The 24,401-nt window shown below is 32.9% G+C and overlaps 4 protein-coding genes across 12 annotated transcripts in view; 3 read left to right on the top strand and 1 right to left on the bottom strand.

The window, feature by feature from the left end:
* The window catches only part of LOC106768526 (probable serine protease EDA2), a 10,741-nt gene extending 4,124 nt beyond the window's left edge, over positions 1–6,617 (top strand). Inside the window, exons 4-12 of the mRNA XM_014653717.2 lie at positions 2,674–2,856; positions 3,209–3,325; positions 3,458–3,511; positions 3,601–3,672; positions 4,614–4,819; positions 4,958–5,052; positions 5,438–5,512; positions 5,883–5,966; positions 6,331–6,617. Coding sequence (XP_014509203.1) covers positions 2,674–2,856; positions 3,209–3,325; positions 3,458–3,511; positions 3,601–3,672; positions 4,614–4,819; positions 4,958–5,052; positions 5,438–5,512; positions 5,883–5,966; positions 6,331–6,446 — 1,002 coding nt within the window. The 3' untranslated portion in view covers positions 6,447–6,617. The remainder of the gene's footprint in view (positions 1–2,673; positions 2,857–3,208; positions 3,326–3,457; positions 3,512–3,600; positions 3,673–4,613; positions 4,820–4,957; positions 5,053–5,437; positions 5,513–5,882; positions 5,967–6,330) is intronic.
* A 734-nt stretch (positions 6,618–7,351) lies between these two features.
* Positions 7,352–10,806, bottom strand: LOC106765572 (protein CHAPERONE-LIKE PROTEIN OF POR1, chloroplastic). 3 transcript variants are annotated; one of them, XM_022782749.1, is made up of 5 exons: positions 10,623–10,806; positions 9,512–9,720; positions 9,313–9,416; positions 7,983–8,427; positions 7,352–7,783 (listed from the first exon to the last, which is right to left on the bottom strand). In XM_022782749.1, exons 2-5 carry the CDS (start codon positions 9,652–9,654, stop codon positions 7,627–7,629), a joined length of 849 nt encoding a protein of 282 aa, XP_022638470.1. In that variant the 5' UTR covers positions 9,655–9,720; positions 10,623–10,806; the 3' UTR covers positions 7,352–7,626. The 3 variants fall into 3 exon arrangements, with proteins under 3 accessions (XP_022638470.1, XP_014505735.1, XP_014505736.1); XM_014650249.2 differs by having other exon boundaries at positions 9,512–9,695; XM_014650250.2 differs by having other exon boundaries at positions 9,512–9,686.
* Positions 10,807–13,932: 3,126 nt separating this feature from the next.
* On the top strand, positions 13,933–19,955 carry LOC106765522 (transmembrane and coiled-coil domain-containing protein 4). Of its 5 annotated transcripts, none has more exons than XM_022782747.1 (15): positions 13,933–14,313; positions 14,390–14,471; positions 14,799–15,293; positions 15,584–15,752; positions 15,852–16,004; positions 16,471–16,568; positions 16,750–16,841; positions 17,045–17,115; positions 17,208–17,343; positions 18,128–18,135; positions 18,231–18,296; positions 18,505–18,581; positions 18,668–18,738; positions 19,477–19,534; positions 19,637–19,955. In XM_022782747.1, the coding sequence occupies exons 1-15, from the start codon at positions 14,069–14,071 to the stop codon at positions 19,757–19,759; spliced, it is 1,944 nt and encodes a 647-aa protein (XP_022638468.1). In that variant the 5' UTR covers positions 13,933–14,068; the 3' UTR covers positions 19,760–19,955. The 5 variants fall into 5 exon arrangements, 3 of the variants coding, with proteins under 3 accessions (XP_022638468.1, XP_014505663.1, XP_022638469.1); XM_014650177.2 differs by having other exon boundaries at positions 13,934–14,313; positions 18,076–18,135; positions 18,214–18,296; XM_022782748.1 differs by having other exon boundaries at positions 14,172–14,291; positions 18,076–18,135; positions 18,214–18,296.
* A 730-nt stretch (positions 19,956–20,685) lies between these two features.
* LOC106767170 (protein FMP32, mitochondrial) lies at positions 20,686–24,199 on the top strand. 3 transcript variants are annotated; one of them, XM_014652010.2, is made up of 8 exons: positions 20,686–20,704; positions 20,926–21,161; positions 21,297–21,428; positions 21,553–21,612; positions 23,286–23,362; positions 23,465–23,521; positions 23,597–23,663; positions 23,760–23,992. In XM_014652010.2, exons 2-8 carry the CDS (start codon positions 20,973–20,975, stop codon positions 23,877–23,879), a joined length of 702 nt encoding a protein of 233 aa, XP_014507496.1. In that variant the 5' UTR covers positions 20,686–20,704; positions 20,926–20,972; the 3' UTR covers positions 23,880–23,992. The 3 variants fall into 3 exon arrangements, with proteins under 3 accessions (XP_014507496.1, XP_014507495.1, XP_014507497.1); XM_014652009.2 differs by lacking the exon at positions 20,686–20,704 and adding an exon at positions 20,719–20,846; XM_014652011.2 differs by lacking the exons at positions 20,686–20,704; positions 21,297–21,428 and having other exon boundaries at positions 20,853–21,161; positions 23,760–24,199.
* Positions 24,200–24,401: the final 202 nt, after the last annotated feature.

Here is a 24,401-nt window from a genome sequence, read left to right as displayed (position 1 = left end):
ACAGTAGTAGACTCAGTGTTTGGTGTGTTGGTGGTTTCAAGCAGAAAAGAATCAATTTCATCTAAATTAGTATTATGAGAGATAGGATCAGAAGGTATCTCTGAAGAGTCAAGTTGAACCTGTGAAGAAGATTGAGCCAATTGGTTATGATCAGAAGACATTGTATTATCCAGAAAAGAAGTGTCCATATTTAGGATTGGCTCACTTGCTGCAGAATGATCCTCACACGATAATATATAATCAAAGATACTAACATCATGATTATGCACTTCACTTTCATTGCCTCCCTGAAGTGCAGAATCAACATAAAAAAATTCATGCTCATTGAATGTCACATCCATAGAAATATAAAATTTCTTTGATGATGGATGGTAAGCACGATAACCTTTTTGAGTTGTTCCATATCCAACAAAAACACATTTGATCGCTCGTTCTTCGAGCTTTGTACGTTGATGTGGGTTTAAGTGAACATATATAGCACATCCTGTTACAAAAGAAGAAAGAATGAAATATTGTATCATCCATAGAAAAAATTCTTTCTTCTTTTGTAACATGGTATCAGAGCTATGGTTAGAGCCTATCTTAGCGATATTGTTGGGCAGAGTTAGGCCTAGAATTCACCTTCTAATACATCCAAAAATATTAGGTGGTAAATAAACTATGGGAGGAAGGATACAATGATCAGACAACACATCAAAAGGCCTTTGATAGTTAAACACACTTGAAGGGGTTCGATTAATTAAATAAACGGCAGAGCTCACAGCCTCACCCCATAAATGATATGGGACATTACCATCTATCAAAAGTGATCTAGTCACCTCTAATATATGTCTATTTTTCCTCTCAGCCACTCCATTTTGTTGTGGTGAATAAGGACATGTAGTTTGATGCAAGATGCCTTTAGAGTTCATGAACTCTATTAATTCAGTCTTAAAATATTCCCCTCCATTGTCTGATCGAATAATAGATGTGTTAAATTGTGTAACAATCATATGATAGAATGAACAAACCACATCACACACATCACTTTTATGTTTAAGCAAATATACCCAGGTTACCCGAGTACAATCATCAACAAAAATGATAAGCCATTTTTTTCCATTATGTGTAGATTGCGGGGCAGGGCCCCAAACATCTGTATGAATTAATGAAAAAGGAAAATCAGTTTTGTTATTGCTTGAAGGAAACACAACACAATGATTTTTTGCCAAAACACAAGTTTCACAAAAAAAATCAGAAATATTGCATTTTTGAAATGGTGATGGAAATAATTTTTTTAAATAACCAAATGAGGGATGTCCCAACTGTTTATGCCACAACCAAATTTCTTTTTCGCATGACAAGTCAATCCTCTTTTATGGTTTTGTCGTGAGACATTTTCCAGATAATACAGTCCTTCACTCTCTCTACTACTGGCAATCTTCTTCTTGGAATGAATGTTCTGAAAAAGACAATGGGTTGGGTAAAACAAGGCAACACAAGAATGTGATTTTGTTAACTTGCTGACGGAGATAAGATTACAGTTTAATGTAGGAACAAATAAGACATCAAGAATTGATAAAGAGGGTGAGAGGGATATAGTACCTATACCTTCAATAGGAGATGAGACCCCATTGGCATTAATAATAACACTTTTAGAACAATTAGAGGAAAAACTAGTAAATATATGAGAATCACAAGTCATATGATCAGTAGCACCTGAATCAATTATCCAATCACTACCCTTAGTAACAACAAAAAGATTAAGAGCAGAGTTAGATAGACCTGACTTGGCCACAAATCTGGCAGCAATAGAAATATAACTCTTGGAAGCAGCGGAAGTTCCAGAATTATGTTTCTCCAATTGATTGTCATCGAAAGAAGCCATCAGAAATATTTAATGAAAAAAAGCACCGATTCCTATATTGTAGAGGATATCAGTGTTTGGCTCTTGATACCATGTTAGAAGTGGGTTCTAGGCCTAACTCAACCCCACAAAACCGGCTTGTAAGGTGAGGTCTGCACCCCACTTATATATTATAAATTAGCCTTATCTTTAGTCGATGTGGGAACTTGTTGCTTGGGATTGGAAGTGGCTGAAGTAAACCAAAGGATTTAGTGGAGAGTACTTGGTTTGCTAGCAAATGGAATATAAAACTACGGACCTCTTGGTCCATGTTACGCAAGTTAAATTTTTGAGGCAGGTGGTTCAATGGTTTGGCGAAACCAGCATGCACTCTAATAGGGGATTCATGGAATTCTTTGAGGAGTAGATCGCAAAACAAGATAGGCCAATCCAAATTTTGCTTTGGCAAATTAACAATCTATCATTGAGCTGAAATTTTGGACAATGTTAGGAGTATCTTGCCATTTAGCACACCACTCTTGGGAGCAGGGGATGCAATTGCAATTGTTGTTTATGATTGTCCAAGAACAAAAACTGGGTACTGAGAACATAAAAAACGATACACCCATGAGCACTAATGATCTAGATACGACATCAACTGCATTCTAGATATCAATTAATCATATTTCCTTCTTCTGTTTGATTTTCTTTTTTTCACTGTACTTCAGGTTTGTCTATGGCATGAGTCAAATTTTTAAATAACCCATTCCTAGATATGGTGTTCATTGTTTATTAGATTGCAGATTTCCTGTCCATTTTGTTTGATTTCTTTCTTTCATTTCATGCAGGAGTCCTTAAATGCCAAGCTTAATAGAACAAAAATTGAAAACCCCTGGTTCATTTTTGGTGGCTCATATTCTGGAGCACTCAGTGCATGGTTCCGTCTTAAATTTCCCCATTTAACTTGTGGAAGTCTGGCAAGTTCAGCAGTTGTTCTTGCTGTTTATAACTTCACAGAATTTGATCAGCAGGTGAAGAAATTTTGTTTCTTTTGCTCCCTCCATTTCACTTTGTGTTGGTTAAGCTTTTTCATAAATTTTTAAATTGATGGTCATTTTCAATGCAATTTTATTCCAATGTAAAAGGGAGAGAGAGTTTGCTTATAGAAAGATGTATTGTAACCATTATATGTTTAAATGCTCAACAATTACAAGGAATGAAATGGAAAAGAGAGTAAGAATATTTTAGCCAAAAAATTTCTCCATTTGTTGATCTATTGTTTTTATTTAAACTATTGATAAAATGAAATAGAGGGAGCGTAAAGTTTTATCTTATTTAATTTCCACCGAATTTTGAGCTCTTGGTTTTATTTTTCTCGTGCAGGTTGGTGAGTCAGCAGGTCCTGAATGTAAAGCAGTGCTGCAAGAGATTACTCAACTCGTTGAACAAAAGCTTGCAAGCAGTGGAAGCAAAGTGAAGGCCACTTTTGATGCAGAAGATGTATGCTTTGTTCTTTTGTTACACTTTCCTTGCAAAAGCATATTATATTTTGCCACAGGACATGAATATTTTGCTCACTAGGCTTTCCAGTTTGCTTGTCATGTGTATTGACTATTTCCCTCTGTTTGGAAGCTTGAAATAGATGGAGACTTTTTTTATTATTTGGCTGATGCTGCTGCTGTAGCAGTAAGTGTTACGATTGTAGTGGTTTTCTTATTAATTATATTTTCTTGTATTCAAATTTCATTAACAGTCTTCTCTTTTGAATTTTCCAGTTTCAATATGGAAATCCAGATAAAGTATGCGAGCCTATAGTTAAAGCTAAGAAGGCTGGAGAGGACTTGGTGGTATGCTTTTCAACTTAGTTCCTTTTCCCAAATATTATGAAACTGGTTGATGGAGTTCTTCCCTCCTTTGTGTGTGTGTGTACTGGTGGGAAATTTAGTATAATCTACTGACAACCTCTGACAGCCCTCACCCCCTCCAATTGTTAACCCTGTTTGCAAATGAATAGTTTATATAGTTCCTTTTTCCTTTGGCCTCGCTAAATTATAGTTTATAGCATGCAAGATTCTTGGTCATTTTATACAACTCGGTCTAGATTTGTTCTATTCCTCACGTTGCTTAAAAGGTGGGGGTGTAAAGACTCAAATTTGAATATGATGTACACTGTAATAAGGAGTGGTTCTTCGTTTATGCTGCCCCTTTTATGTGAAATATTTACTCACTACATATCTACTTTACTAGTTTTCTCTAACTCCAATTACTTCGTTATGTTCGTTGTTGCTGCCCCTTTTTTACACACAACATATCTATTTTATTAGTTTTCTTAACTCTAATTACTTCGTTATGCAACTAGCTGATGTCTTCAACCCCTTAATCATAATCTTCATAACTAAACAAGTAATTTGGTATTTTATCACATAGGAATACTCTAGATTTTGAGTGTCTTGTAATTTGCTCCATCCACCTCTTTTCTTATCACATTGAAATGATTTTCTGTTTTGTTTTTCATTTTGTCACTTGTGTCTTTCTTAAGTAATATGCATGAGATAGTGCATTTAATCCGTCAATGGTTGTCTTTATTCTATTTTACATTCATTTGCTGGAGGGCAAGTCTTGGAACAATAGCAAGGTTACTTCTATCTTTGAGTTAGGTTGTGCACATGCACCCTCCCCTACCTGCACCAGGTGGCAGCCTTGTGCATGGAATCACCATTTTAAATTCATTAGAAAGTTGTCTTTGTGGTTTAATACATCTGATGAAAACAATTATTTTAACATGCAGGATGCTTATGCCAAATATGTTAAAGAGTACTATGCTGGAACTTTTGGTGTTACTGTGCAGAGTTATGATCAGAAGTACTTGAAAAGAACTGATATTAATAAAGACAGTTCATCTCGATTATGGTGGTTTCAAGTTTGCACTGAAGTTGCGTACTTTCAGGTGGCTCCCTCAAATGATAGCATTCGCTCCTCAAAAGTTGACGCAAAGCAAGTTCCTTATCCTTTCTGTTGGCTTTACATCAATTGACAGGATTTTGTCACCACTATACTTTTCATGTTTGTAGTTATTGAATTTTTTTTCTCTATAATGTTAATTTGTACAAAGTGGTTTCTTATACAATGCAGATACCACTTGGACCTTTGCGAAAATGTCTTTGGAAAGGGTACCTTTCCTGACGTTGATGCAACTAACTTATACTATGGTGGCACAAAAATTGCTGGTAAAGAAACTTGCCCATGCCTGAATTTGATGTTATTTTCCTCCTCCCGAACACCCCAGTCATTTTAACAATACATGTAAAAATTCATAAATAATATATTTACACGATTCTGACTTCTCCATTATATTATATATACGGTTTTATTTATCCTTTATTTGTTCATAGATGTCCAGTGGGCCTTGATTATTGTCATCCTGAACACGAGCTTAAGAAGTCATTTTTGAAAAAATATCTATTCTCTGTTTGCATATTTGAAATTTATAAATTAGTATATAAAACAAATTCTTCAGTATAATCTTTAATGGCATCTTATGACTTTACTGTGTAAACTATTTATTAGAATATGAACTGATTTTATGTATTCTATTCTGATGTACATGAACAGGTTCCAAAATAATATTTACAAACGGCTCACAAGACCCTTGGCGCCATGCGTCCAAACAAACTTCATCTCCTGATAGTGAGTTGCCTGTTACTTTTGTTGTCCTTGTTATTTCTGTGGGGGTAAACTTGAACCATATTTCTGTAGAATACTACAGGCATTGTTTATTCGATGGTTATCTAGGAAAATTAGTGGCTCATTTCCCATAAAAGTGACATTAAGTAATGTGTAATCTCCTCTGTTCAATTGCTTGAATGTTAGCAACATGATCTTAGCCTACAGCTCAAACATTATCTGGTACTATTTATTTGAGTAATAAAGGGGAGAAAACAAATATTCTGAATCATGTAGCAGCATGGTAAAAATATATATTATTCTGCCTTGGTTGTGCAATGCAAACAATACTGTTATTAATTGAATGCTGCCTAATTGCTATTAAACGTTTCAGTGCCCTCCTACGTTGTTTCATGTTCTAACTGTGGCCACTGTTCTGATTATCGAGGATGTCCTCAAGTTCCTTTCGCCATTGAAGGTATGTGTCTCATTTCCTCTTCAACATATTGCTCACAGTATTACTCTTTTTTTTTTCATAGAAATATTTTGCTTCTTAAAAGAGAAGTTGGACTTCTTTGCACAAAGTTTAATAATTTTTTGTATATGAAAAAAATACACTCACCTCTCCCAAGTCATGGTAAATAATACTCATATCTCTTTTAGTTTTTAAATAAACACTCACCTTTATTCTGTTTTATTCACATCTTCTCTAGCTTTCAAACAGACATAAAACTATTATGTTTTTAATAAATGACTGAGTTTTTATAAACTGATATTCTTATCCGCTAGCATAGTCATGCTATAATATCAGCCGAGATTCTAATTTTTTTATCTGTTTACAGGTAGTGAGAAAAACTGCACCTCTCCTGATGCAGTTCACAAAGTAAGACAAAAGATTTCAGAAAATATGGACTTGTGGTTATCCGAGTGCGTGGACACGGGCAGAAGTTTTATATGATTATTTACATACACCATTTGCACGATGCACTATAACTTTACATCACTTTTGGAATTTCTTTCCTTTAAAAAGATAATGTTTACACCCTGCAATATTTTGTTAAACGACTATGTATAAAATGACCAAATATAAAGCAAAATATATGTATGCACTGTTATGTTTATGTATTTATCTCTCTGTTGCATACATGCGAGATTTTAAACTATAAAGTTAGATTGTATGTGTAAATTTTCCTTCACAAATTGGTCGTGGGGTGTTGAATGGGATTTAAAATTCATTTTTTTAATATGGTATTAAAGTATACCTTAATTTAAAGACATTGAAATCCAGACTTGGAATTTGAGTTTGGATTTTAAAAAATTTCAATGGAGTTCCGTTTTCGTTTTTTTTTTTTCATTTAAAAATCAAAATTTCATATAATAAATAATCTTTTTTAGTATTTTTAATTTTTGAATATCCAATTTTGATACTCAGACTTAGATCTCAAATTAAAATCTATTTGACTAATTATTTAGAAAGTTCTCGTAAGAATTATTCACGTATACACTAAATCAAGAAAAAGCATGATATTATAGAGTGACAGTTTGTAATTAAGTTGATTACTTGTTAATTAATTCGATTATTATAACTCAAATCTTTATCTTTGCTTTACTTGTTGCCTTATCTCGCCAATGAACTGTTTAAAGAAGAATTATAAAATTAACTGAAAGATTTCAAAAATAGAAGAAAAAAACTTCAAAACTCGTGACGAGTTATATTAATGCTTATCCAGAAGACGATCATTGTAGAGTATCAGAAAAGTTTGGGTCACACATTTCTGAGTTACAATGTAAATATTTTTAGATCCTTGATGCGTAAAAACTACATTAGATCACAAGTAATTCGAATCATGTTAGACACACTCGTCCAAGGAGACAAATTTCTCTTTGAAGAGAGATATATGTCAATTTGAAAGCTAAAAATATCCATACTGAAGAAAACACACTCATTTCCGCTTCTAAATAACCCCAGTTCCTTTGCTCATTCAAATATTGAATCTAGAAAGAGAAACAACTACTCACCAACAAAATAAGGTATTTCATTTTTTTTTTCTGAGCTATAATTTGACACTGAATAAGGTAAGCGATAATATTTTGTGAACTTCAACTGCAAAAACTGGTCTTCAACTTTAAAACCCTCTTCACCTAAGATAGGTCGATGAAACCCATAATAAAACATACGTAATCAATGATGAGATCACTTCAAATGCCCTTGGTCCCTTAAGTATGGTGATAGGAGGAATTACTGACACCATCAAGAAGGTTCCCAATAGCCACGAAATAGCAAAGGCTCCAAACCTGCATCAAAGCACCACACTATATAAGAAGAAACCCGAAGAGAAAACCACAGATGCATCAAATTCTAGACATAGGCGCAATGATATCAGCATCAGAATGTCACACCATGGGAATGTGATGCTTCTAAATGAAAACTAAAATTCCATGAGCTAATAGAGAATAACATATTTGAAAGAACAAAGCACATTTGTGCACGTACCCATATAGTACAGTTCGAATCTTGCTCTTCAGCCGCTCATGTATAAAGTACATTGTAGCGATCAGAGATATTGCTACCTGAAGAGTTGGTCCTTCCTCAGTTGGAAAGAGGACAGTTAAAACTCCAAGTACCAAGAATGCTAGAGATGTTTTTATAATGAATTTTGTGGATGGCGTTTGAAATCTGCCTCTGACAGCTTGAACAAATCGGGATTGATTAACTTCCCTCATTTTCTTCTTAATGTCAACTTTTGGGTTTTTCCGTTCATAGAACTTCTGCATGATTATTTTGTCATGCGCTGATTCAATAGCATCTACACTTGGCTTGTGTCCCGCATATTTTTGAATCAGGAAATTCCTTGCTCCTTGAATCTCATCTTCTGAAGCTTCCCTGCTTATTCCAAGTCGTTTATATGGGTCCTTCACATTAATTCTTGGAAAAACAGCTACATTTGCAGCAAAGGATCAGAAAAATGATAAGATATGCAATATATTACTGGTTTCATAGTTTTAAATCCAGGATAGCTGATGACCTCAAAAAAGGATATAGCATCTACCACGTTCTATTACAGCTGAAGATTTCATTTTGGAAATTCAAATGCCAAAAATAGCCCCCCCAAAAATCCTAACTTCTTTTTATTCAAAGAGAGTTTCTGGAATCAATAGTGTGCCACTGCAGCCACTATTTGGCCTGCTACAACCACCAAACTAAACCACTTTGCTATGGGCTGCTCCCAGCCCAACTGCTCCACCACTAGAGCATGCTATTTACAACCCTTATTGATTTTTTTGTAAGAGATTCAAGTTTCATATGCACTAGGAGGAAAATAATTAATGAAAGAACTAATTACAATAAAATCCATCAAGACAAGCAACTAATATATTTCAGTTTTTAACAAGGTGGGTGGGGGAGAGGGGGGCGCCCCCAAAAGAAAGGAAATAGCCATTCTGGGAAAACAGTAAAGCATAATCCATTATCGGTAAAACGACTAAAAAACTGGAAAAAAAAGAGGATTTTGTACCCTCAAAAGCAAAAATTGAAAAACAGTTTTCCACCTTCAATATCCTACAGTTCTAGTTCTCAAAAACACCCCCAAGAGCTATGAACAATGTGCTTAAATTCCTAGTCAAGCATTATGAGAGGACCAAACATCCACGAAGATCAAATAATCATTTTCAATTTTAGTTTTATTTATACTAACTTTGCTCCAGGAAAAAGCACCATATACCTAGTACCTAACATACCGGTTTTACATTATCAATGCCTTAGCAGTAAAATTTTCTGTATCATATAATGTAAGGATTGAGCTTCTTCAAGAAAGAAATGTTACCAGCAGAATCATTAGCCATATCACCATATGAAGCATCCATGGCACTTCTGATCAACTGAATTTGTCGTCTATTGCCTTTTGATATAGGAGAAGAAAAACTTGTTCTGTAAAGTGAAAATGTCAGGAAACAATGAACTGTTTATCCAATTAACTTGCCATGAAGTTCCAAACTCATGAGGTAATGATTAATAGCGCATACCTTTCCACCTGGAGAAACTCTCTTCCTAGTTTGGACCTTCCAGCCACAGAGAAAGCCATAACCCGGAGATGGCGTGATCCCAGGTGACTAAAAGGTAGCTGGGGACATCTTGAGGGACAGCCACTCAACCCAGATGCAGTCATTTTTACTAAAATCCTCCAGCAATATGACCTACCTGTTTATGCTTTTGCGAGAAATAGAGATCACAACTTGATATTTCAATGTCCAAAGAAATAAAAAATAGATAAAAAAATCAACATCAATGGACAAAGATTGCAGTCTCAGATACAAAAAGACAACTAGGACAATTATAAGCATATTACAGATACAAACCAATTGCTATCATAATATAATTAATCCCATCAATTCTTAGATTCCTAAAGTTAGTGGCTAATTTACAAGTTTCTGATTCTATATGTAACCATTTCCCCCCTTTTCTTGACGGATAATTAGATCCAACTTAATTGTTATAAACTAAAAACTTAGTTCGAGTTGTTCGGTATAAACATCTGTAATCATCTTATTATCCACATTGCAAGTTCAGCACAACTACCAAGGTAACAAATCCATACATCTATTACTACTATCATAAACCAACTTCAGCACATCTAGTATTTAACCTCAAAAAGATAACATAATATACATACACCTATTACTCCCATACACCAACTAGGACAGACCACCCTCGTGTCGTACTAAGTTACAGTCCGAGGTTTAGATTACAGCCCCTAACCACAATTTATGATTTCAAAAATCTCCCCAATCGCAATTCCGGCCACATTTAATCATTTACCTTCAGTTTTTCGCAATTTCAAGCTCAATTTAAAACCTTCATGCAAGTACAACTGGAGTTCATTGTAACAAAAAGAACAATTATAAGAAAACAAAAAGGTGCGGCCACGTCAGGGACTGTGAGGAGAGACGGAAAAAAATTGAACTTTAATAGCGGCGCAATTGGGCACAGACTAGAAGTTGTAAGAACCGTTCAAAAAATAAATAAGCATCATCAAATAGTATTCCAGAACAGCGGAATTAAGTTAATGACTCACAACATCGAAGTATTGCATATAGATACAATTGAATCGAAAGAAGAAGTTGGTAGGGACGTTACCAGTGAAAGGTGTAAGAAAATGAAAGGGGCAAAAGGCGTTCAGATGGAGCTGGGTTCGTTGAGGTTTAACATGAGAGAGTGTGTGAATAACGGATAGCAATATGAGCAAGAGAAAAGAGGCTTATGAGAAGAATACCAAAACCCTGCTCCACCCAATTTTGTGAATCAGTCACAGTAACAATAAGAGCGAAAATTAAAAACAATAATACAACCTTCTTTTGTCATTACACTCTTACAACAATTTTAAACAATAAAAGTAAAACAATTAAGAAAAAAAAAAACTCACTCCTAACCAAAAACAATTAAGTAATTCTTAATATATCCTCTTTTTATATTTTTTCTCAAATTAAAATTTGTTTTTATTTCAAATTTTATATATTTAAATTTTTAAATTTTAAAAATTAATGGAAATATTTTTCTAAATTAATAATATTAATTTTATTACATCTTTGGGCTTGAGGAGTATGTGTACCGTATGTTCGTTTATCGAGTTCCTCTAGACTAACCATTCTAGATCGATTTCTCAGGACTCATTACTCGAGGCTAAGCTCCTCTAGGTTGAACTCCTCCAGGCTGAGCTCTAAGACCAATCACTCCAAGCAAAACCCCTTAGAGGGCCGACCTCTTGGACAATCTCAAGGCCAACCACGTTGGTCGAACGATATGGTTGACTGGTTACAAAATGGTCATTAACAATAGTAATAACGAGTAGCCAACCACCATAAACAAACAATACGGTCGACCAGTTACAAAGTTATTAGATTAATAATGGTAATGACGAATCAACCTGTTAATGTCGATTAAAGTATGATTGAATTGTGATTAAGCCGACAAAAAGGTTAAAGTTCATCATAACTTTTTATATAAAGGTTTAAGGTAAGACTTACATATTCATGCATTATAACATTCATTTGTTAACCAAAGAGTTACCTACTAACTTTTGCATTATATGTTGAAAGACTTGTCTAATGTATGTAGCTAGAGTGGTCTAATAAATACATGAATGACTCATTTAATGTGTATTGTTAGACTCGTTTAATCAATAATTTTTTTGATTTGCTCATTTAATCAATATATTCCCAGACTTGTCTAATCATTTGTGTCATACTCATATAATCAATGTATGAAATGATTTTCTAATATTTTTTTGTTATACTCATCTAATTATTATATGGACAATCTCGTGTATATTCTTCTAATCAATGTACTGTATTGCTAGACTCGATTAATCAATACTTTGATAAACTCACTTAATATGTATTGCTAGACTTGTTTAATTAGTATACAAACATACTCATATAATGTGTATCACTAGACTCATTTAATAAGTGTATATTCAGATTGGTGTAATGTATATTGCAAGACTCGTTTAATTAGTGAGTGGACAAACTCGTCTAATGTGTATTAATAAACTCGTATAATTTGTGTGTAGACAAACTTATTTGATGTATATTGTTATACTTTTCTAATCAATGTACAAACATAATCTTCTAGTGTTTCTTGCTAAAATCTGTATAAACATAATTGTACAATTAATGTATCCGCAAACTCGTTTAATTGTATTACAAAAATTGTTTAACAGTGAATGACAAACTCATCTAATGTATATGAATAAACTCGTTTGTGTATGAAGAAACAAACTTACATAATATATATTGTTAGACTTATCTTATTAGTATATGGACAAACTCGTTGAATTATTATAATTTATTAAATGAACAAGTAATTAAAAATTATGAAAAAGGAAAATTAAGAATGAAAAAATAACATAAAAAATTTAATACTTTAAATATAAATTAATATTTAATAATAAGTATATTAATAATGTATTAGATAAAATCTTTTAATTATTTAAGTATCATACTAAAAAAACTAATTATTTATTTAATTTAAAAATTAAATAATTTTTAAAGTAATTTTTAACATAAAATATATTTTTCTAACTAACTTTATAAATGACAAACCAAATATTTAGAAATCATAAAAGAATAAAATAAAAAATAAAAAAATAGTATAGAAAATAATCAATAGTTTAATATAAGTTATTATTTAATAGTATATTAAATGTTTAAATAATTAGAAATTATAAATACATAAAATTAAGAATGAAAAATAAAATATTACAAATAATTAATATTTTAAATATAAGTTATTCTTTAATAATAAATATACTTAAAATATATTAATTTTTTTTAATGAAATTAAAACGTGTAAGGCACGTATATTAAAAGAAATAATTATTATTTATTTAAAAGTTAACAATTTTTGAAAATAATTTTTAGGAATGCATATCCTAGATTAAACTGATTAATAATATAATTCAAATTTTATACAAATTGACATTTTAGGGATTAGTATAAATTTTTTTAATTTGAGTATGTAATAGTTTTAATAATAAAATAATAATTTATTAGATGTTAAATAATAGAGTTCAAATATATAATTATTCGATTTAAAGTTAAATGAAATAGATAAAATAGTAAAATAATTTTTAGAGAGACAATATTTTTATATGACAGTATAAACAATTTGTATTATTAATATATATATATATATATATATATATATATTATTTTTTAATTAACATTATTTTAGGAAATAAAAATAAATATATGCTTTTAAATTTAATTTTATTAGTGATCAAATAATTATAAATGATATAAAATGAAAAATGAAAAAAATAGTATGCAAAATTAACAATTTATTAAATGATAAATTAATTAGAAGTTATCAGGAAATAAAATTAAAAATAAAAAAATAATGTAGACAAATTAGTAAGTAAATAAAATAAATGGATAAAAAGATAAAATAAATATTACGCACATATATATATATATATATATATATATATATAAATACAAAAGAAATTAAAATATAAAATAAATAAATAAAAAGGTAAAATACTTCCATAGACATATAATAGTAAAATAAATATAAATAAAAAAAATTAAAAATGTCAAATAATTAAAAAAAACTAACTTTTAAAGTATTTATTTGTCAACAAAACAAAATAATAATAAAATAAATTTGATAGTATTTTGTTTTCTTATACTATAATTAATAATAGATTTTACCTATTTAAAAACAAGAAAATAGAACGAAATATGTAAATTAAATACTATATTTTAATACACAAGCTTGACTTTTCTTTTTTGTGTGCTGTTGAATTTTCTTTTACTTTTGTTTTTTATAATCTTAAATTATTAACTTATCAAAAGCACTATGTATTTATCCGGCGATGATTTCTTAATAGGTCCGATTCGCCACGTCACCCTACACGCCTAACTTTAAAATGCAAACATATTAAAGCCTTTTTCCCTTCGCCTTCCGTTGAAGCGCGTTCCCAATTTTCACTTCCAAACGACTTCGATTCCTCTCCTCTCTCTCTGAGGTTAGCCTTCGTAAGAAGGAAACGACACTTCATCTTCGCAATCATCGCATCGCACATGGCGGCACCCTCGACGACGGCGCCGTCGCTTTTGTCGCCGACGCAGAGGTATGCTGCCGGCGCATTGTTCGGCCTAGCACTGCACGAGGCTCAACTCAACCAAACCAATCCGTTGCCGTTACCCGTTTCTGAGAACTCTATCTCCGAGGAGCGAACCAGTACTAGCTCCAGCAGCGATTCGGTTTCCGAAGACCCGGATCTTTGGGTCCACAATAATTCGGGTTTGCTCCGCCCCGTTTTTAAGTACGTGTTAGTTATAATTCAGGGCAAATCCTGATAGTTATTTTGGATCTCTGAATTTGAATCCGAATTTGAACAGGTTTCTTGAAATTGATTCCGGTGCGTGGCTTGGACTAGAGGAAACCGCTGGTTCTTCTTCAGCTACGCATCACGTGGGACCGGTACGTTTCACTATTTATTCGTTCTCATTCGTTAGGATATTACGCATTGGTGATTTTGATATTCAAATGGAAGAAGAGTGTTAGCAATATATTCTTTTAACACAAACACTTTCTTTTATTGTATTGAAAACTGTACATTCACTAGCGGGGTTTCCTTATTTAAATAAGGAGTGACACCTGCGCAGTTTTTGTGATTTCTAACGAGTTTCAATTAACAGTAGAAGTTCTGGTGGAAATGGTTTGTTAGAGAGTGTGTAACTGGCAATTTATTTTTCTTGATTTTGATATATTGCTAATAGAGAATAATAATGCTTGTGATTGTTACAGTTCTTGAGGTTACTTTCACAAGAATCTGACGGTGGTTCTTCTCAAACTTTAGATCAAGAACATGCTTTGTCAGTTGCAGTTAATGGTATCACACGCCAAATGGAGCAAAAGCTGGAGTCTTCAGAGTCTAAAAGGGAGAAACTTCGCGAATATGAGCTTCAATGTCGTGAGAAGTTCTCAATTGACGAGGTTAAGCCTCATGGTGAAAAGGTAGATGATCATTTGGAAGTTCAGAAGGTAATGGATATTGCTCCTTTAGTTGAATCTAAAGAGCCAGAACATGGGTCTGTTAGTTGGGAGATTGATGAGAGCCCAATCGAAGAAGTAATGATGCTGAGTGATCAGAGGAAAGTGACAGTTCTATATGAACTTCTGTCTGGTTGTTTGTCAAATTTAGGTGAAGAAATACGCCAGAGAAGGAAGGGCTATGATGCTCGACATCGTGTGGCTCTGCGGCTGCTTGCAACATGGCTTGATGTCAAGTGGACAAAAATGGTTTGTTTGATGAAATTTTAGAATGGAACTTTATATGATTGCCTGATTTCTAAATAACTTGTCTTATTTTGGAAATTGCTAGATGAGTGCCTTGTCTTATGACTTACTATTATTGATTGTGGTGAACATTGCCTATATGTTTGTCTTGATTTCTAATCTACTGGAATTCAAGTTGAATGTGATTGCAAATGTCTGCATGTTATAAACTTGCTTTGTATTGTCAGTTATTAGAATCTCATATTTACTCGTCCTGTATCTTTGATGGTTAAGATGGGTATTGATTTTTGTAGGAGGCCATTGAGACCATGGTTGCTTGTTCTGCGATGGCTTTTATTAAGGCACAAGAGTCAAAGCAAGAAGAAACTCAATCAAAAGAAAGTAAGTGGGCTAAATTAAAGCGTGGTGGTATAATTGGTGCTGCTGCAATAACTGGTGGAGCTTTGTTGGCTATTACTGGTGGTATGGAGATCATGTTATCTTTTGTAACTGTATTATGAAATATAGAATTTCCTCAAGAACCAGTTCTTTATGATTGTTTTTATTTTGACCATTCAACAGGGTTAGCTGCACCTGCCATAGCTGCAGGTCTAGGTGCTTTGGCTCCAACGTTGGGTACTCTGATCCCTGTAATTGGAGCAAGTGGATTTGCTGCAGCTGCTACCGCTGCAGGAAGTGTTGCTGGTTCTGTTGCTGTTGCTGCATCATTTGGAGGTTTATATTTGCCTATAATGTTATTAGATTTGCTAGAATTCAATCATGTCCCGTTTCTATGGCTTCCTTTCTCTCATTTTATTTTTAAGTTTAGTTTGTAGTTTGAGACTTTTGTTATTGTAATTATCCATTTACATGCTTACACTAACTGCTTAAAAAGGATATGCCATAAATACAAATGTTACATGAGAGTTTGTGTTTACTTAGATTGTAACTATCTGGAGGAGTCGCGAGGGCCTATAGAATATCTGATATATCCTGTTTTGCAATGACAGTACATTTGATTCCTTCAAAGTACACATTTGTTCATATCTGTTAACAAATAATATTATTATTCTGATAAAAGTAGCAATCTGTAGGACGGTTGATTCCTTGATCTTGCATTTCTTTATACTTTATTATGCCAGTCAAGTTCTTTTCTAAACAATGGAAATTTTTATGTATCTCTTTGTTCTACTTCTTCCAGCTGCAGGAGCAGGACTTACGGGAAGCAAAATGGCTAGGAGAGTCGGGGGAGTGGATGAGTTTGAATTCAAGGCTATTGGAGAAAACCATAACCAAGGCGTAGGTTTTTATATCTTTCATCTTCCTGTTTTCTTGTGACTTTGTTTGCTTAAATTGAGTTATGGACTTTGCTTCTGTGTGCTTTGTGTGAACTCTGCCCCATCTTTCTTATAATATCAAAAAATACATCTGTACCTGGTTATTTTTTGTAATTAGTTTCTTGTTGAACTTCTGCTTGCAGAGGCTAGGGGTTGAGATCTTAGTCTCTGGATTTGTCTTTGAGAAAGAAGATTTTATACGGCCCTGGGAAGGTCATAATGACAACTTGGAGAGGTACATAGTGAATATTATTACCCTTCAATGGTCAGGGATACCTTGGAAAACTTGATGTTGATAAAAAGTTACACTCTTTATTGAAATCAGCTTGTATTTGTAGTTCAGTTTATCTTGGAACTGTAGTGTTAATATTCTTATGATTGATGGTGACCATCCTTGCCAATAGAAATGACCTTTCTTGCTATTTTGCTGAAAGTTAGGTATGCGCTGCAGTGGGAGTCCAAGAATCTGATTTCTGTGAGCACTGCAATTCAAGATTGGCTTACTTCAAGTGGGTTTGAGATTTGGGATTCAAATAAAACTAAGTTATTAGTACATAAGTACCTCTTTCAAAGATGTTTATATTACTGTGACATGCATCAGGACTTGCAATGGAGCTGATGAAACGAGGGGCTATGATGACTGTATTGAGTTCACTCTTAACCGCATTGGCTTGGCCAGCTGCATTGCTTTCAGCGACCGATTTTATAGACAGTAAATGGACAATTGCTATCGACAGGTGTGGTTCATCTCTTGATTCTGTCTACAATAGAATGTTGCTTGGTAGTGTGGGGCTCTTCCTGTTTCTTGTGTTACTGAATATCATGTATGCAATTTCAAAGTGCTAAATGGTTAAAATATCAGGAATTATGATTCTTATTGTTTGGGCTATGCTTGTACTATTTGGACTATTAAAGTTACTGATCCTAGAGTGTTATTGGAAATAGGTGGATAACATATCACATTTGATATCAGTGTTTAGATTTTCAGTTCAAGGTCTCTACTGTTTTTGTTGGACTGTAGAATTAGTGAATCAATTTGACTTGACCGAGTCCCGGTATCTGATGGCTGCGTGGGACTAACTTAAATTTCTGAGGGATTTGACGTTGCCCCTAACCTTTTCACCACTAAAGATATTAGAAAATTATATTTGGGGATTGCATTGTTGTTTGATGATCATGTTCAAGTTTAGTTTGATTTTCTTTTAGCTTGGTAATTTTACAAGTTATTTTTAAAGTGTCAATTTAATTGATCATTGATATTCAAGTGTATTCATATGCAAATCTGAAAGCTGATGTCAAGGTGGTCTGGATTTGGCATGTCAAGGAGAACCTAGTGCTTTTTTTTTTTTTCTTGATAAAAGGTGTTGTTAACGTGATGGCTTCACCAACTCAGTGAAAAATTTGTTATGATCAGTTTTGTTTCTTTGATTATTTTTAGATCTTCATGCTGAGTTAGTCTTGATTTTCAGATCAAACAAAGCTGGTAAGTTGCTTGCTGAAGTGTTGTTAAAAGGATTGCAGGGAAATAGGTATTTGACGAATTCCGGAGTTACTTTTAGTCCCGCTGCAAGAAAATGGATGTATTCTTATTGATGTTTGAATTTCAGACCCGTGACACTTATAGGTTACTCACTAGGGGCGAGAGTTATTTTCAAGTGCTTACAGTGTTTGGCTAAAACTGAAAACAGTGGTAGGTATTTCAAGTTTCGCCCCTTTCATTTGTTCATCCTTAATTTGTTTAGATTATTTGACTACACATCAGATCAGTTCCTGTACTTTTATTCATTTATTAATTCCTGTGATGGTTGCATATAATTATGTCCTTGGTACTCTAGCCATCTTTATTCATTGAATGATGTTACCTTATCACTGTTATTGTTTGCCCTGCTTATTGGCAGCTGAACTAGTAGAAAGAGTTGTACTTCTAGGAGCACCCATCCCAATCATGGACGAGAATTGGGAAGCAGCTCGAAAGGTTTGTGGGGCATTTAATTTTCTTAGTGCAACTTTCTCATCCGTATAATGAGAATCAATATTTTCTAACATCACGGTATTGCGTAGATGGTAGCAGGAAGATTTGTAAATGCTTATTCGAGGAATGACTGGATGCTTGGAGTTGCCTTCCGTGCCAGGTATCTTGAAATATAATTGTAAATATTTGTAAAGTTATGTATATCAAGTTGACTCGCACTATCATAACCTCAGGACCTATAAACTTGATAAAAGAAATTCATAGCATGAAATTATATAATTTCTTTTACGTGAGAAGTTTCACACTTCATGGCCATCGATCAATTTTTTGGTTTTTATTTTTATACGTGAAGTGGGGAGTTGGTAAGTATGAGCAGAGAACTGCGTTTCTTGCGTTGATTGACGCCTCTTCAGGTATTGATCTGGGCCCATGTCTTTTTCGTGATTTGTCGTCAATCTTCACATTAAACCTTTTCGTGTGTGGTAGTAGGCATTTGTATCACCTAAGATTACTATATGATTATGTGGGGTGTGTCATTGCCTATGATGTAGTGATATGTTTATTTTGAAAATGTATACAAATTCTTAAAACATGATAAGACATTGTCTAAATCAAAAAAGTATGAGTTATTTTTATTATAACAGTACGTGTTTTGTGGATAAGATGATTCATTGATACAAATACGTGCATAAGGGACCAATGCTTTTGGAGATGAGGTGTTAGAGCTGTATCACGAGAATTTTTCTACTTATTATGTTTAGCTAACCTGTGCAGTTCTTAGTGTTGTGATTATTTGGCTAGCCATTCTTTTAGGAACATGTAAAAGGATTGATCTTAATAGACAGAAATAAAAAATAATTATTTATCATTATATGTATATTTTTTTAAATTTGCGCAGTCTACTTACGAAAGGATTAGCTGGAATCCAACCTGTCGATATTTCCGGGATCCAAAATGTAAGATGTTTCGTCATCCAAAATTTGCGTAGTTTTCTATGTTGCATTCATAAGTTATGAATATTTATGTTTTAATGATGGGCGTCTGTTATTGGTTTGCAGGTCGATGTGACAGATGAGATTGAAGGCCATTCGTCTTATCTGTGGGCTACCCCAAGCATCTTAGACCAACTTCAATTGGATACATACTATCCTGTATATAACAGCATTTCTTGCATGCGGTGAAGCTTTCACGAGGGTCCTTTTCTTGCATACACTTACATTGAAGTTTGACATTATTCGGAAGTTATGCATGAAATTTATTAGCGTTACTGTGAGGATGTATTACTTTTTTAGTTTCAATTGTAAAAGTTTGAATTTATGTTTCTTTTTCTTATAAATAAATTGGGTATATTTATTAACTTGGATGTGGGTTTCTTCATCGCTTCTTAAATTAAGGGAATTACTCTTTGTTACTATAGAAAACAGCAAGAAATCCATGGGGTCTCAAAACATTTTAATTAAATATTAAAAGGTGAAAAATAGGATGTAATAATGGATAACAAAATAACCCATTAGGATTGGCTTAACAGAGTTTAATAAGTATAAATAGTTGTAAACTCAATTTTTCTTGTCATTATTTAATAAGTATAAATATTAATAATGAAAATCAAAAGCTTTGTGTAGTTTGCTGAATTTTCTCAAAGGTGTTTCTGATTGCAGTTTCATTACATAAACAATCTAATAACATATTTAATCTTATTTTTTATATATGATCTAAAGTTGTATTCACAAATGATAAAGTTCTAAGGTTGTACTCATAAAATTAAGATATAAAATTAACTCATATTAGTGCATGCGTAGTTAATTAAAGTATAGAAGATTAAGAAAACTATGCTAAAATTTAATAAGTTATTTGAGAAACTGATAAATCAAAATACACATTAGAAAATACAAATTGAAATTATAATAGTCATAACTCGAACTGATTTTGCACTTGAAGAAAAAGATGTTGTAAATCCAAGACATTCACTTGCTTTTTTTTTTTTTTTTTCTTTTACGAACACCATTAGTATTAAACATCATTAGTGTGATTAGTATTAATGTTTTCGATTTATGACTCATCACAACACCACCAGTGATAGAAAACGTGGAGCAGCTTCTCTCTCCTCCTCCTACCATTGGTCATTGGTTAAGCTAACCGTCCATTTTAAACTTTCCAGATCAATCAATCTTTACCTTTTTTTTTCTTCTTCTCTTTTTTTAATATTATTTCTCACCCTTTCATCCGTATCCCATCTCATTACTGAAGGATAAAAGAGAGACAAGAAACGTGATTTTTTACAAACTTCTGTGCTCTCTTTGTGCAATATATATCTGTATTTCCTTAACTGTTCCATTTGTTTGTGAAGGCTGAAAATTGTTGTGCGGCTTTTGAGGCTTGTTCGTGGAATCGGAAATGGCCGCGGTTCGTAAGCGGGTATGGCAGTTATCTGGGATCGGAGCTTTTGGGGCTTCTAAATTCAAAGTGCCGTCCTCGTTCGAAAGAGCAATATTCCATCCATTTCCTGTTTCGGGGACAAGACATTCTTCTCAATTGGTGAAATCCAACGGAAAACACTTGTTTCTTGTTGACACCTTAGCCCTGGTAATAATTTTATCATTTTTTTTCTTATTTGTTTGCCTTGGATTTCATATTTATTTGCAATTTTAAACAAGGATGAGTGAGTTGCGTTGCAAATTGTTTTCTTTAATTTATTAGCTTGATTTTTTTTGTTTATAGGTTAGAAGATTAGAGGGAGAAGGAGTACCCTCAAAACAAGCTGAGGCAATAACAGCGGCCATAACCGAAGTTTTAAATGATAGTCTTGAAAATGTGTCTCAGTCCTTAGTATCTAAAGGAGAAATGCAGAGAGTAAAATATTTAGTGCCTAGTATAATTTTTGTTGTGGATTTAAAATTTGCTTTCACGTTGTCTGTTTTTAGATTTATAAATTTTATAACTTTGTACTGATATTGTTTTGGTTATTTTTTTTAAGACTGAGATGATGCAAGAATCCAATTTATCCAAGTTTAAAGCAGAGGTGCAGAGTTCACAGGTATTTCTTATATGTTATATGTGATTATTGGTAAACTTTGAGATTATGATTTTGGTACAGTCTAATGTCTTAAGATCTGGTTCTACTATTCATAGTAGGATTGAAGAAAAGATTGTATGTAGTGGTTATATTCATTGCCGGCATCCTATTTTACTGCCATAAATTTGACTTGCATGCATTATAGTATAATAACTCAGGATGAGAAACTCCTTCCACATTTACTTATTTATAAAACGTCGAGCATGGATCTTCCAGAATATCTTGGTGAATATGAGCATCTGCTTCTTCCTGGTTAGGAATGAGAAGTGGCTATTTTTGACTCTCTTATAATGCAACAATAAAACATGTTTATGATATTGTTTGATCACGTTCTTTGAAGCTGAAAGTAGTTAGAATGAAGATATAAGATTAAGTTGATCACAAACATGCTTATGGCATTGTTTGATCATGTTCTCCGAAGCTGAAAGTAGATATAATGAAAATATAAAACATGCTTATGATGATCATGTTCTTTGAAGCTGAAAGTAGTTAGAAAGAAGATATAAGATTAAGTTGATCACAAAGTTTCTTGACCGTGCTTCTTCTTCTCTTTTGGGTTGGTACTTCACTTTCTTTTCTTTTCTTCCCCTTCTTCCCGTTCAATTCTTCTTTGGAGATGATCTTCTCAGTTGCATAGTATCATGTAACTTCTTAGTCCCTCTTGTACTTGGTGTGATCATGGTTAATGATTCATTGTTGGATTTCTAGAAGCACCTCAATTTTGGGATTTAATAGAAACTTATGATCTTCTAAAATGTTGTCACATTTCATAATGATATTATTTATTTAGTTATTAACTTTGCTGCATAAGATAGTCAGTCAGCGACATGTTCAAACTTCTGTGCGGAAGCTTGCTAACATGGTCTTTGTAAAACTTGTTATAAAATGCAAGGATGAAAGTGAAGACAAACTTTAATTTCGAGGCAGAAAAGAAAGATGATATGCTTATTATCTATTGTTTATTAAATGGTTACTTTTTTATGTTTAGACGTCTGTTTATAGTGTTTTATTGGTTAAGATAAGCTTATGAGTTCCCTATGTCCGGTTAACCTATGTATTTGAAGATCTTTGAATTAAATGGTCTTTATGTTATTTTGAAATTATTCAAGTGTTTCTAGGAGTGATAGGATGCAAGGTTATCGAACTTAAGAGTGTATTTAAACGGGTAAGTCTTCTAAAGACTTGACTCATAAGGTTGTTTTCAAATGTGGTATTTTGTGATTGAAAGTGAAAACGAAAAACCTTATTGCCCTTAGTCTTTTTCCAAATAGAAAGATCCAACTCATGTTCCGTAAATTGTCTATACTTGCTAATACTCAATAGATATGTGTAGAATATTTTTTGCTTGTACATTTGATCGTAATTTTTAAGAGAATAATTCAAATAGTTGCACTATAATTCATGTGCTGACAAATTACATGTCTAACATTTATGATGATTTTTGTTGCATTTTGTTGAGACATTTATGCTGGGCTGGGATTGCAATAATTTTATATTAAGAACTTTTTTTATTAGGTCTTAAATTTTACGTTTTCTTTATCTTGTTATTTTATTCACGTGTATGTTACATTGATACTGATAAGGTTAGTTTTGTTTCACTAATGTTCTAATATGCTGAAAAACTTGTAATTCAGGGACATCATTTCTCTCTTCTACAACATGAGACAGAGAAACTTAGGAATGATATAGAGAAGATGCGAAGTGAGTTAAGGTATGATTTTTTTATCACTTTTAGCAACTGATGATGATCAAACTATTCTCGACTGTTGTTTTGTTACTATTTTGTGGTACAATCACATGTTTTACTATGCAGGTATGAGATTGATAAAGTCACTGCTGGGCAGCGATTAGATTTGAACCTTGAAAGAGGGTAAGATTTAAGAATAAAGTAGTGATTGTCAAAGATTACATAAATTCTTATTTTCATCTGTTACGGCTGATGCAGGAGAATAAGAGAGGAATTGTCTAACCAGAATGCTGAAACTAACAATCTGACAAACAAACTTGATAGAGTAAGCAATTATGTGACATTCAGATATTGCTATTTTCAACCAATGCCAATTTGTCAATTTGCATTTTGAAAACCCTTTGCTCTAATTTATATGTAGGAGATCCATTCTTTAAGAGCACAGCTGGAAGCAGCTAAATATGATGTCATAAAATATTGCATAGGAACACTGGTTTCGATTTCTGCAGTTGGTCTTGCAGTATTACGTATTTTGATGTAAACAAATTGTATTCCTATTAACTTCAAAAACGGGTGGAAAGAATCATGAAGATCCATCTTCCCTCCCTCAGAAACAGTTACATTACAATACTGGATCAACCTTTTTTTTTTTCATTACTTTTCTTTGGTCGGTATTACTGGAGCAAAAAGAACTAGCTCCAAGTAGGCACGAATTGGGCCTGTTTTTTAAGCCCATTTCATATTCTTTTTGTTTATTTATTTGCTATGTCTTTGGATATTTGTATATTTTGTATGTGAATGTGGTATCAATACAACGCAAGCATATTGGATTATAAATACTTCAATACTTTAGTGGAAGAATTTAAATGCATTTTCTTATGAATAAAAGTATTATTGTAGTTTAAGTTCCACGTATTTAGATGGAATCTAAATCTATAAAACTTAGATTGAAATAATGCTTCTATAAACCATTGAAATGGTCAATATAATAATTTAAGATTTTAATTATTCTATTATGATTAAATTGGGTATTAAAAAAATAAATAAATATAATATCTTAACT

Source organism: Vigna radiata, chromosome 7, assembly GCF_000741045.1.
Source record: "Vigna radiata var. radiata cultivar VC1973A chromosome 7, Vradiata_ver6, whole genome shotgun sequence".
NCBI classification, from domain to species: Eukaryota; Viridiplantae; Streptophyta; class Magnoliopsida; order Fabales; family Fabaceae; genus Vigna; species Vigna radiata.
This window is presented reverse-complemented; position numbering and strand designations above follow the sequence as displayed.

Bases quoted from the DNA above. Each gene is read 5' to 3' on its own strand.
- LOC106765572 (XM_022782749.1), bottom strand. From the start codon at position 9,654: ATGACTGCATCTGGGTTGAGTGGCTGTCCCTCAAGATGTCCCCAGCTA. The intron at 8,428-9,312 runs GTAACATTTCTT...CTGCAAATGTAG, and splicing joins TATGGCTAATGATTCTGCTG to CTGTTTTTCCAAGAATTAAT. The intron at 7,784-7,982 runs GTACGTGCACAA...GCTTTGATGCAG, and splicing joins ATTCGAACTGTACTATATGG to GTTTGGAGCCTTTGCTATTT.
- LOC106765522 (XM_014650177.2), top strand. From the start codon at position 14,069: ATGGCGGCACCCTCGACGACGGCGCCGTCGCTTTTGTCGCCGACGCAG. The intron at 15,753-15,851 runs GTATGGAGATCA...ACCATTCAACAG, and splicing joins TTTGTTGGCTATTACTGGTG to GGTTAGCTGCACCTGCCATA. The intron at 18,136-18,213 runs GTATTTGACGAA...TTTGAATTTCAG, and splicing joins AAAGGATTGCAGGGAAATAG to ACCCGTGACACTTATAGGTT.
- LOC106767170 (XM_014652010.2), top strand. From the start codon at position 20,973: ATGGCCGCGGTTCGTAAGCGGGTATGGCAGTTATCTGGGATCGGAGCT. The intron at 21,613-23,285 runs GTATTTCTTATA...CTTGTAATTCAG, and splicing joins CAGAGGTGCAGAGTTCACAG to GGACATCATTTCTCTCTTCT. The intron at 23,363-23,464 runs GTATGATTTTTT...TTTACTATGCAG, and splicing joins AAGATGCGAAGTGAGTTAAG to GTATGAGATTGATAAAGTCA.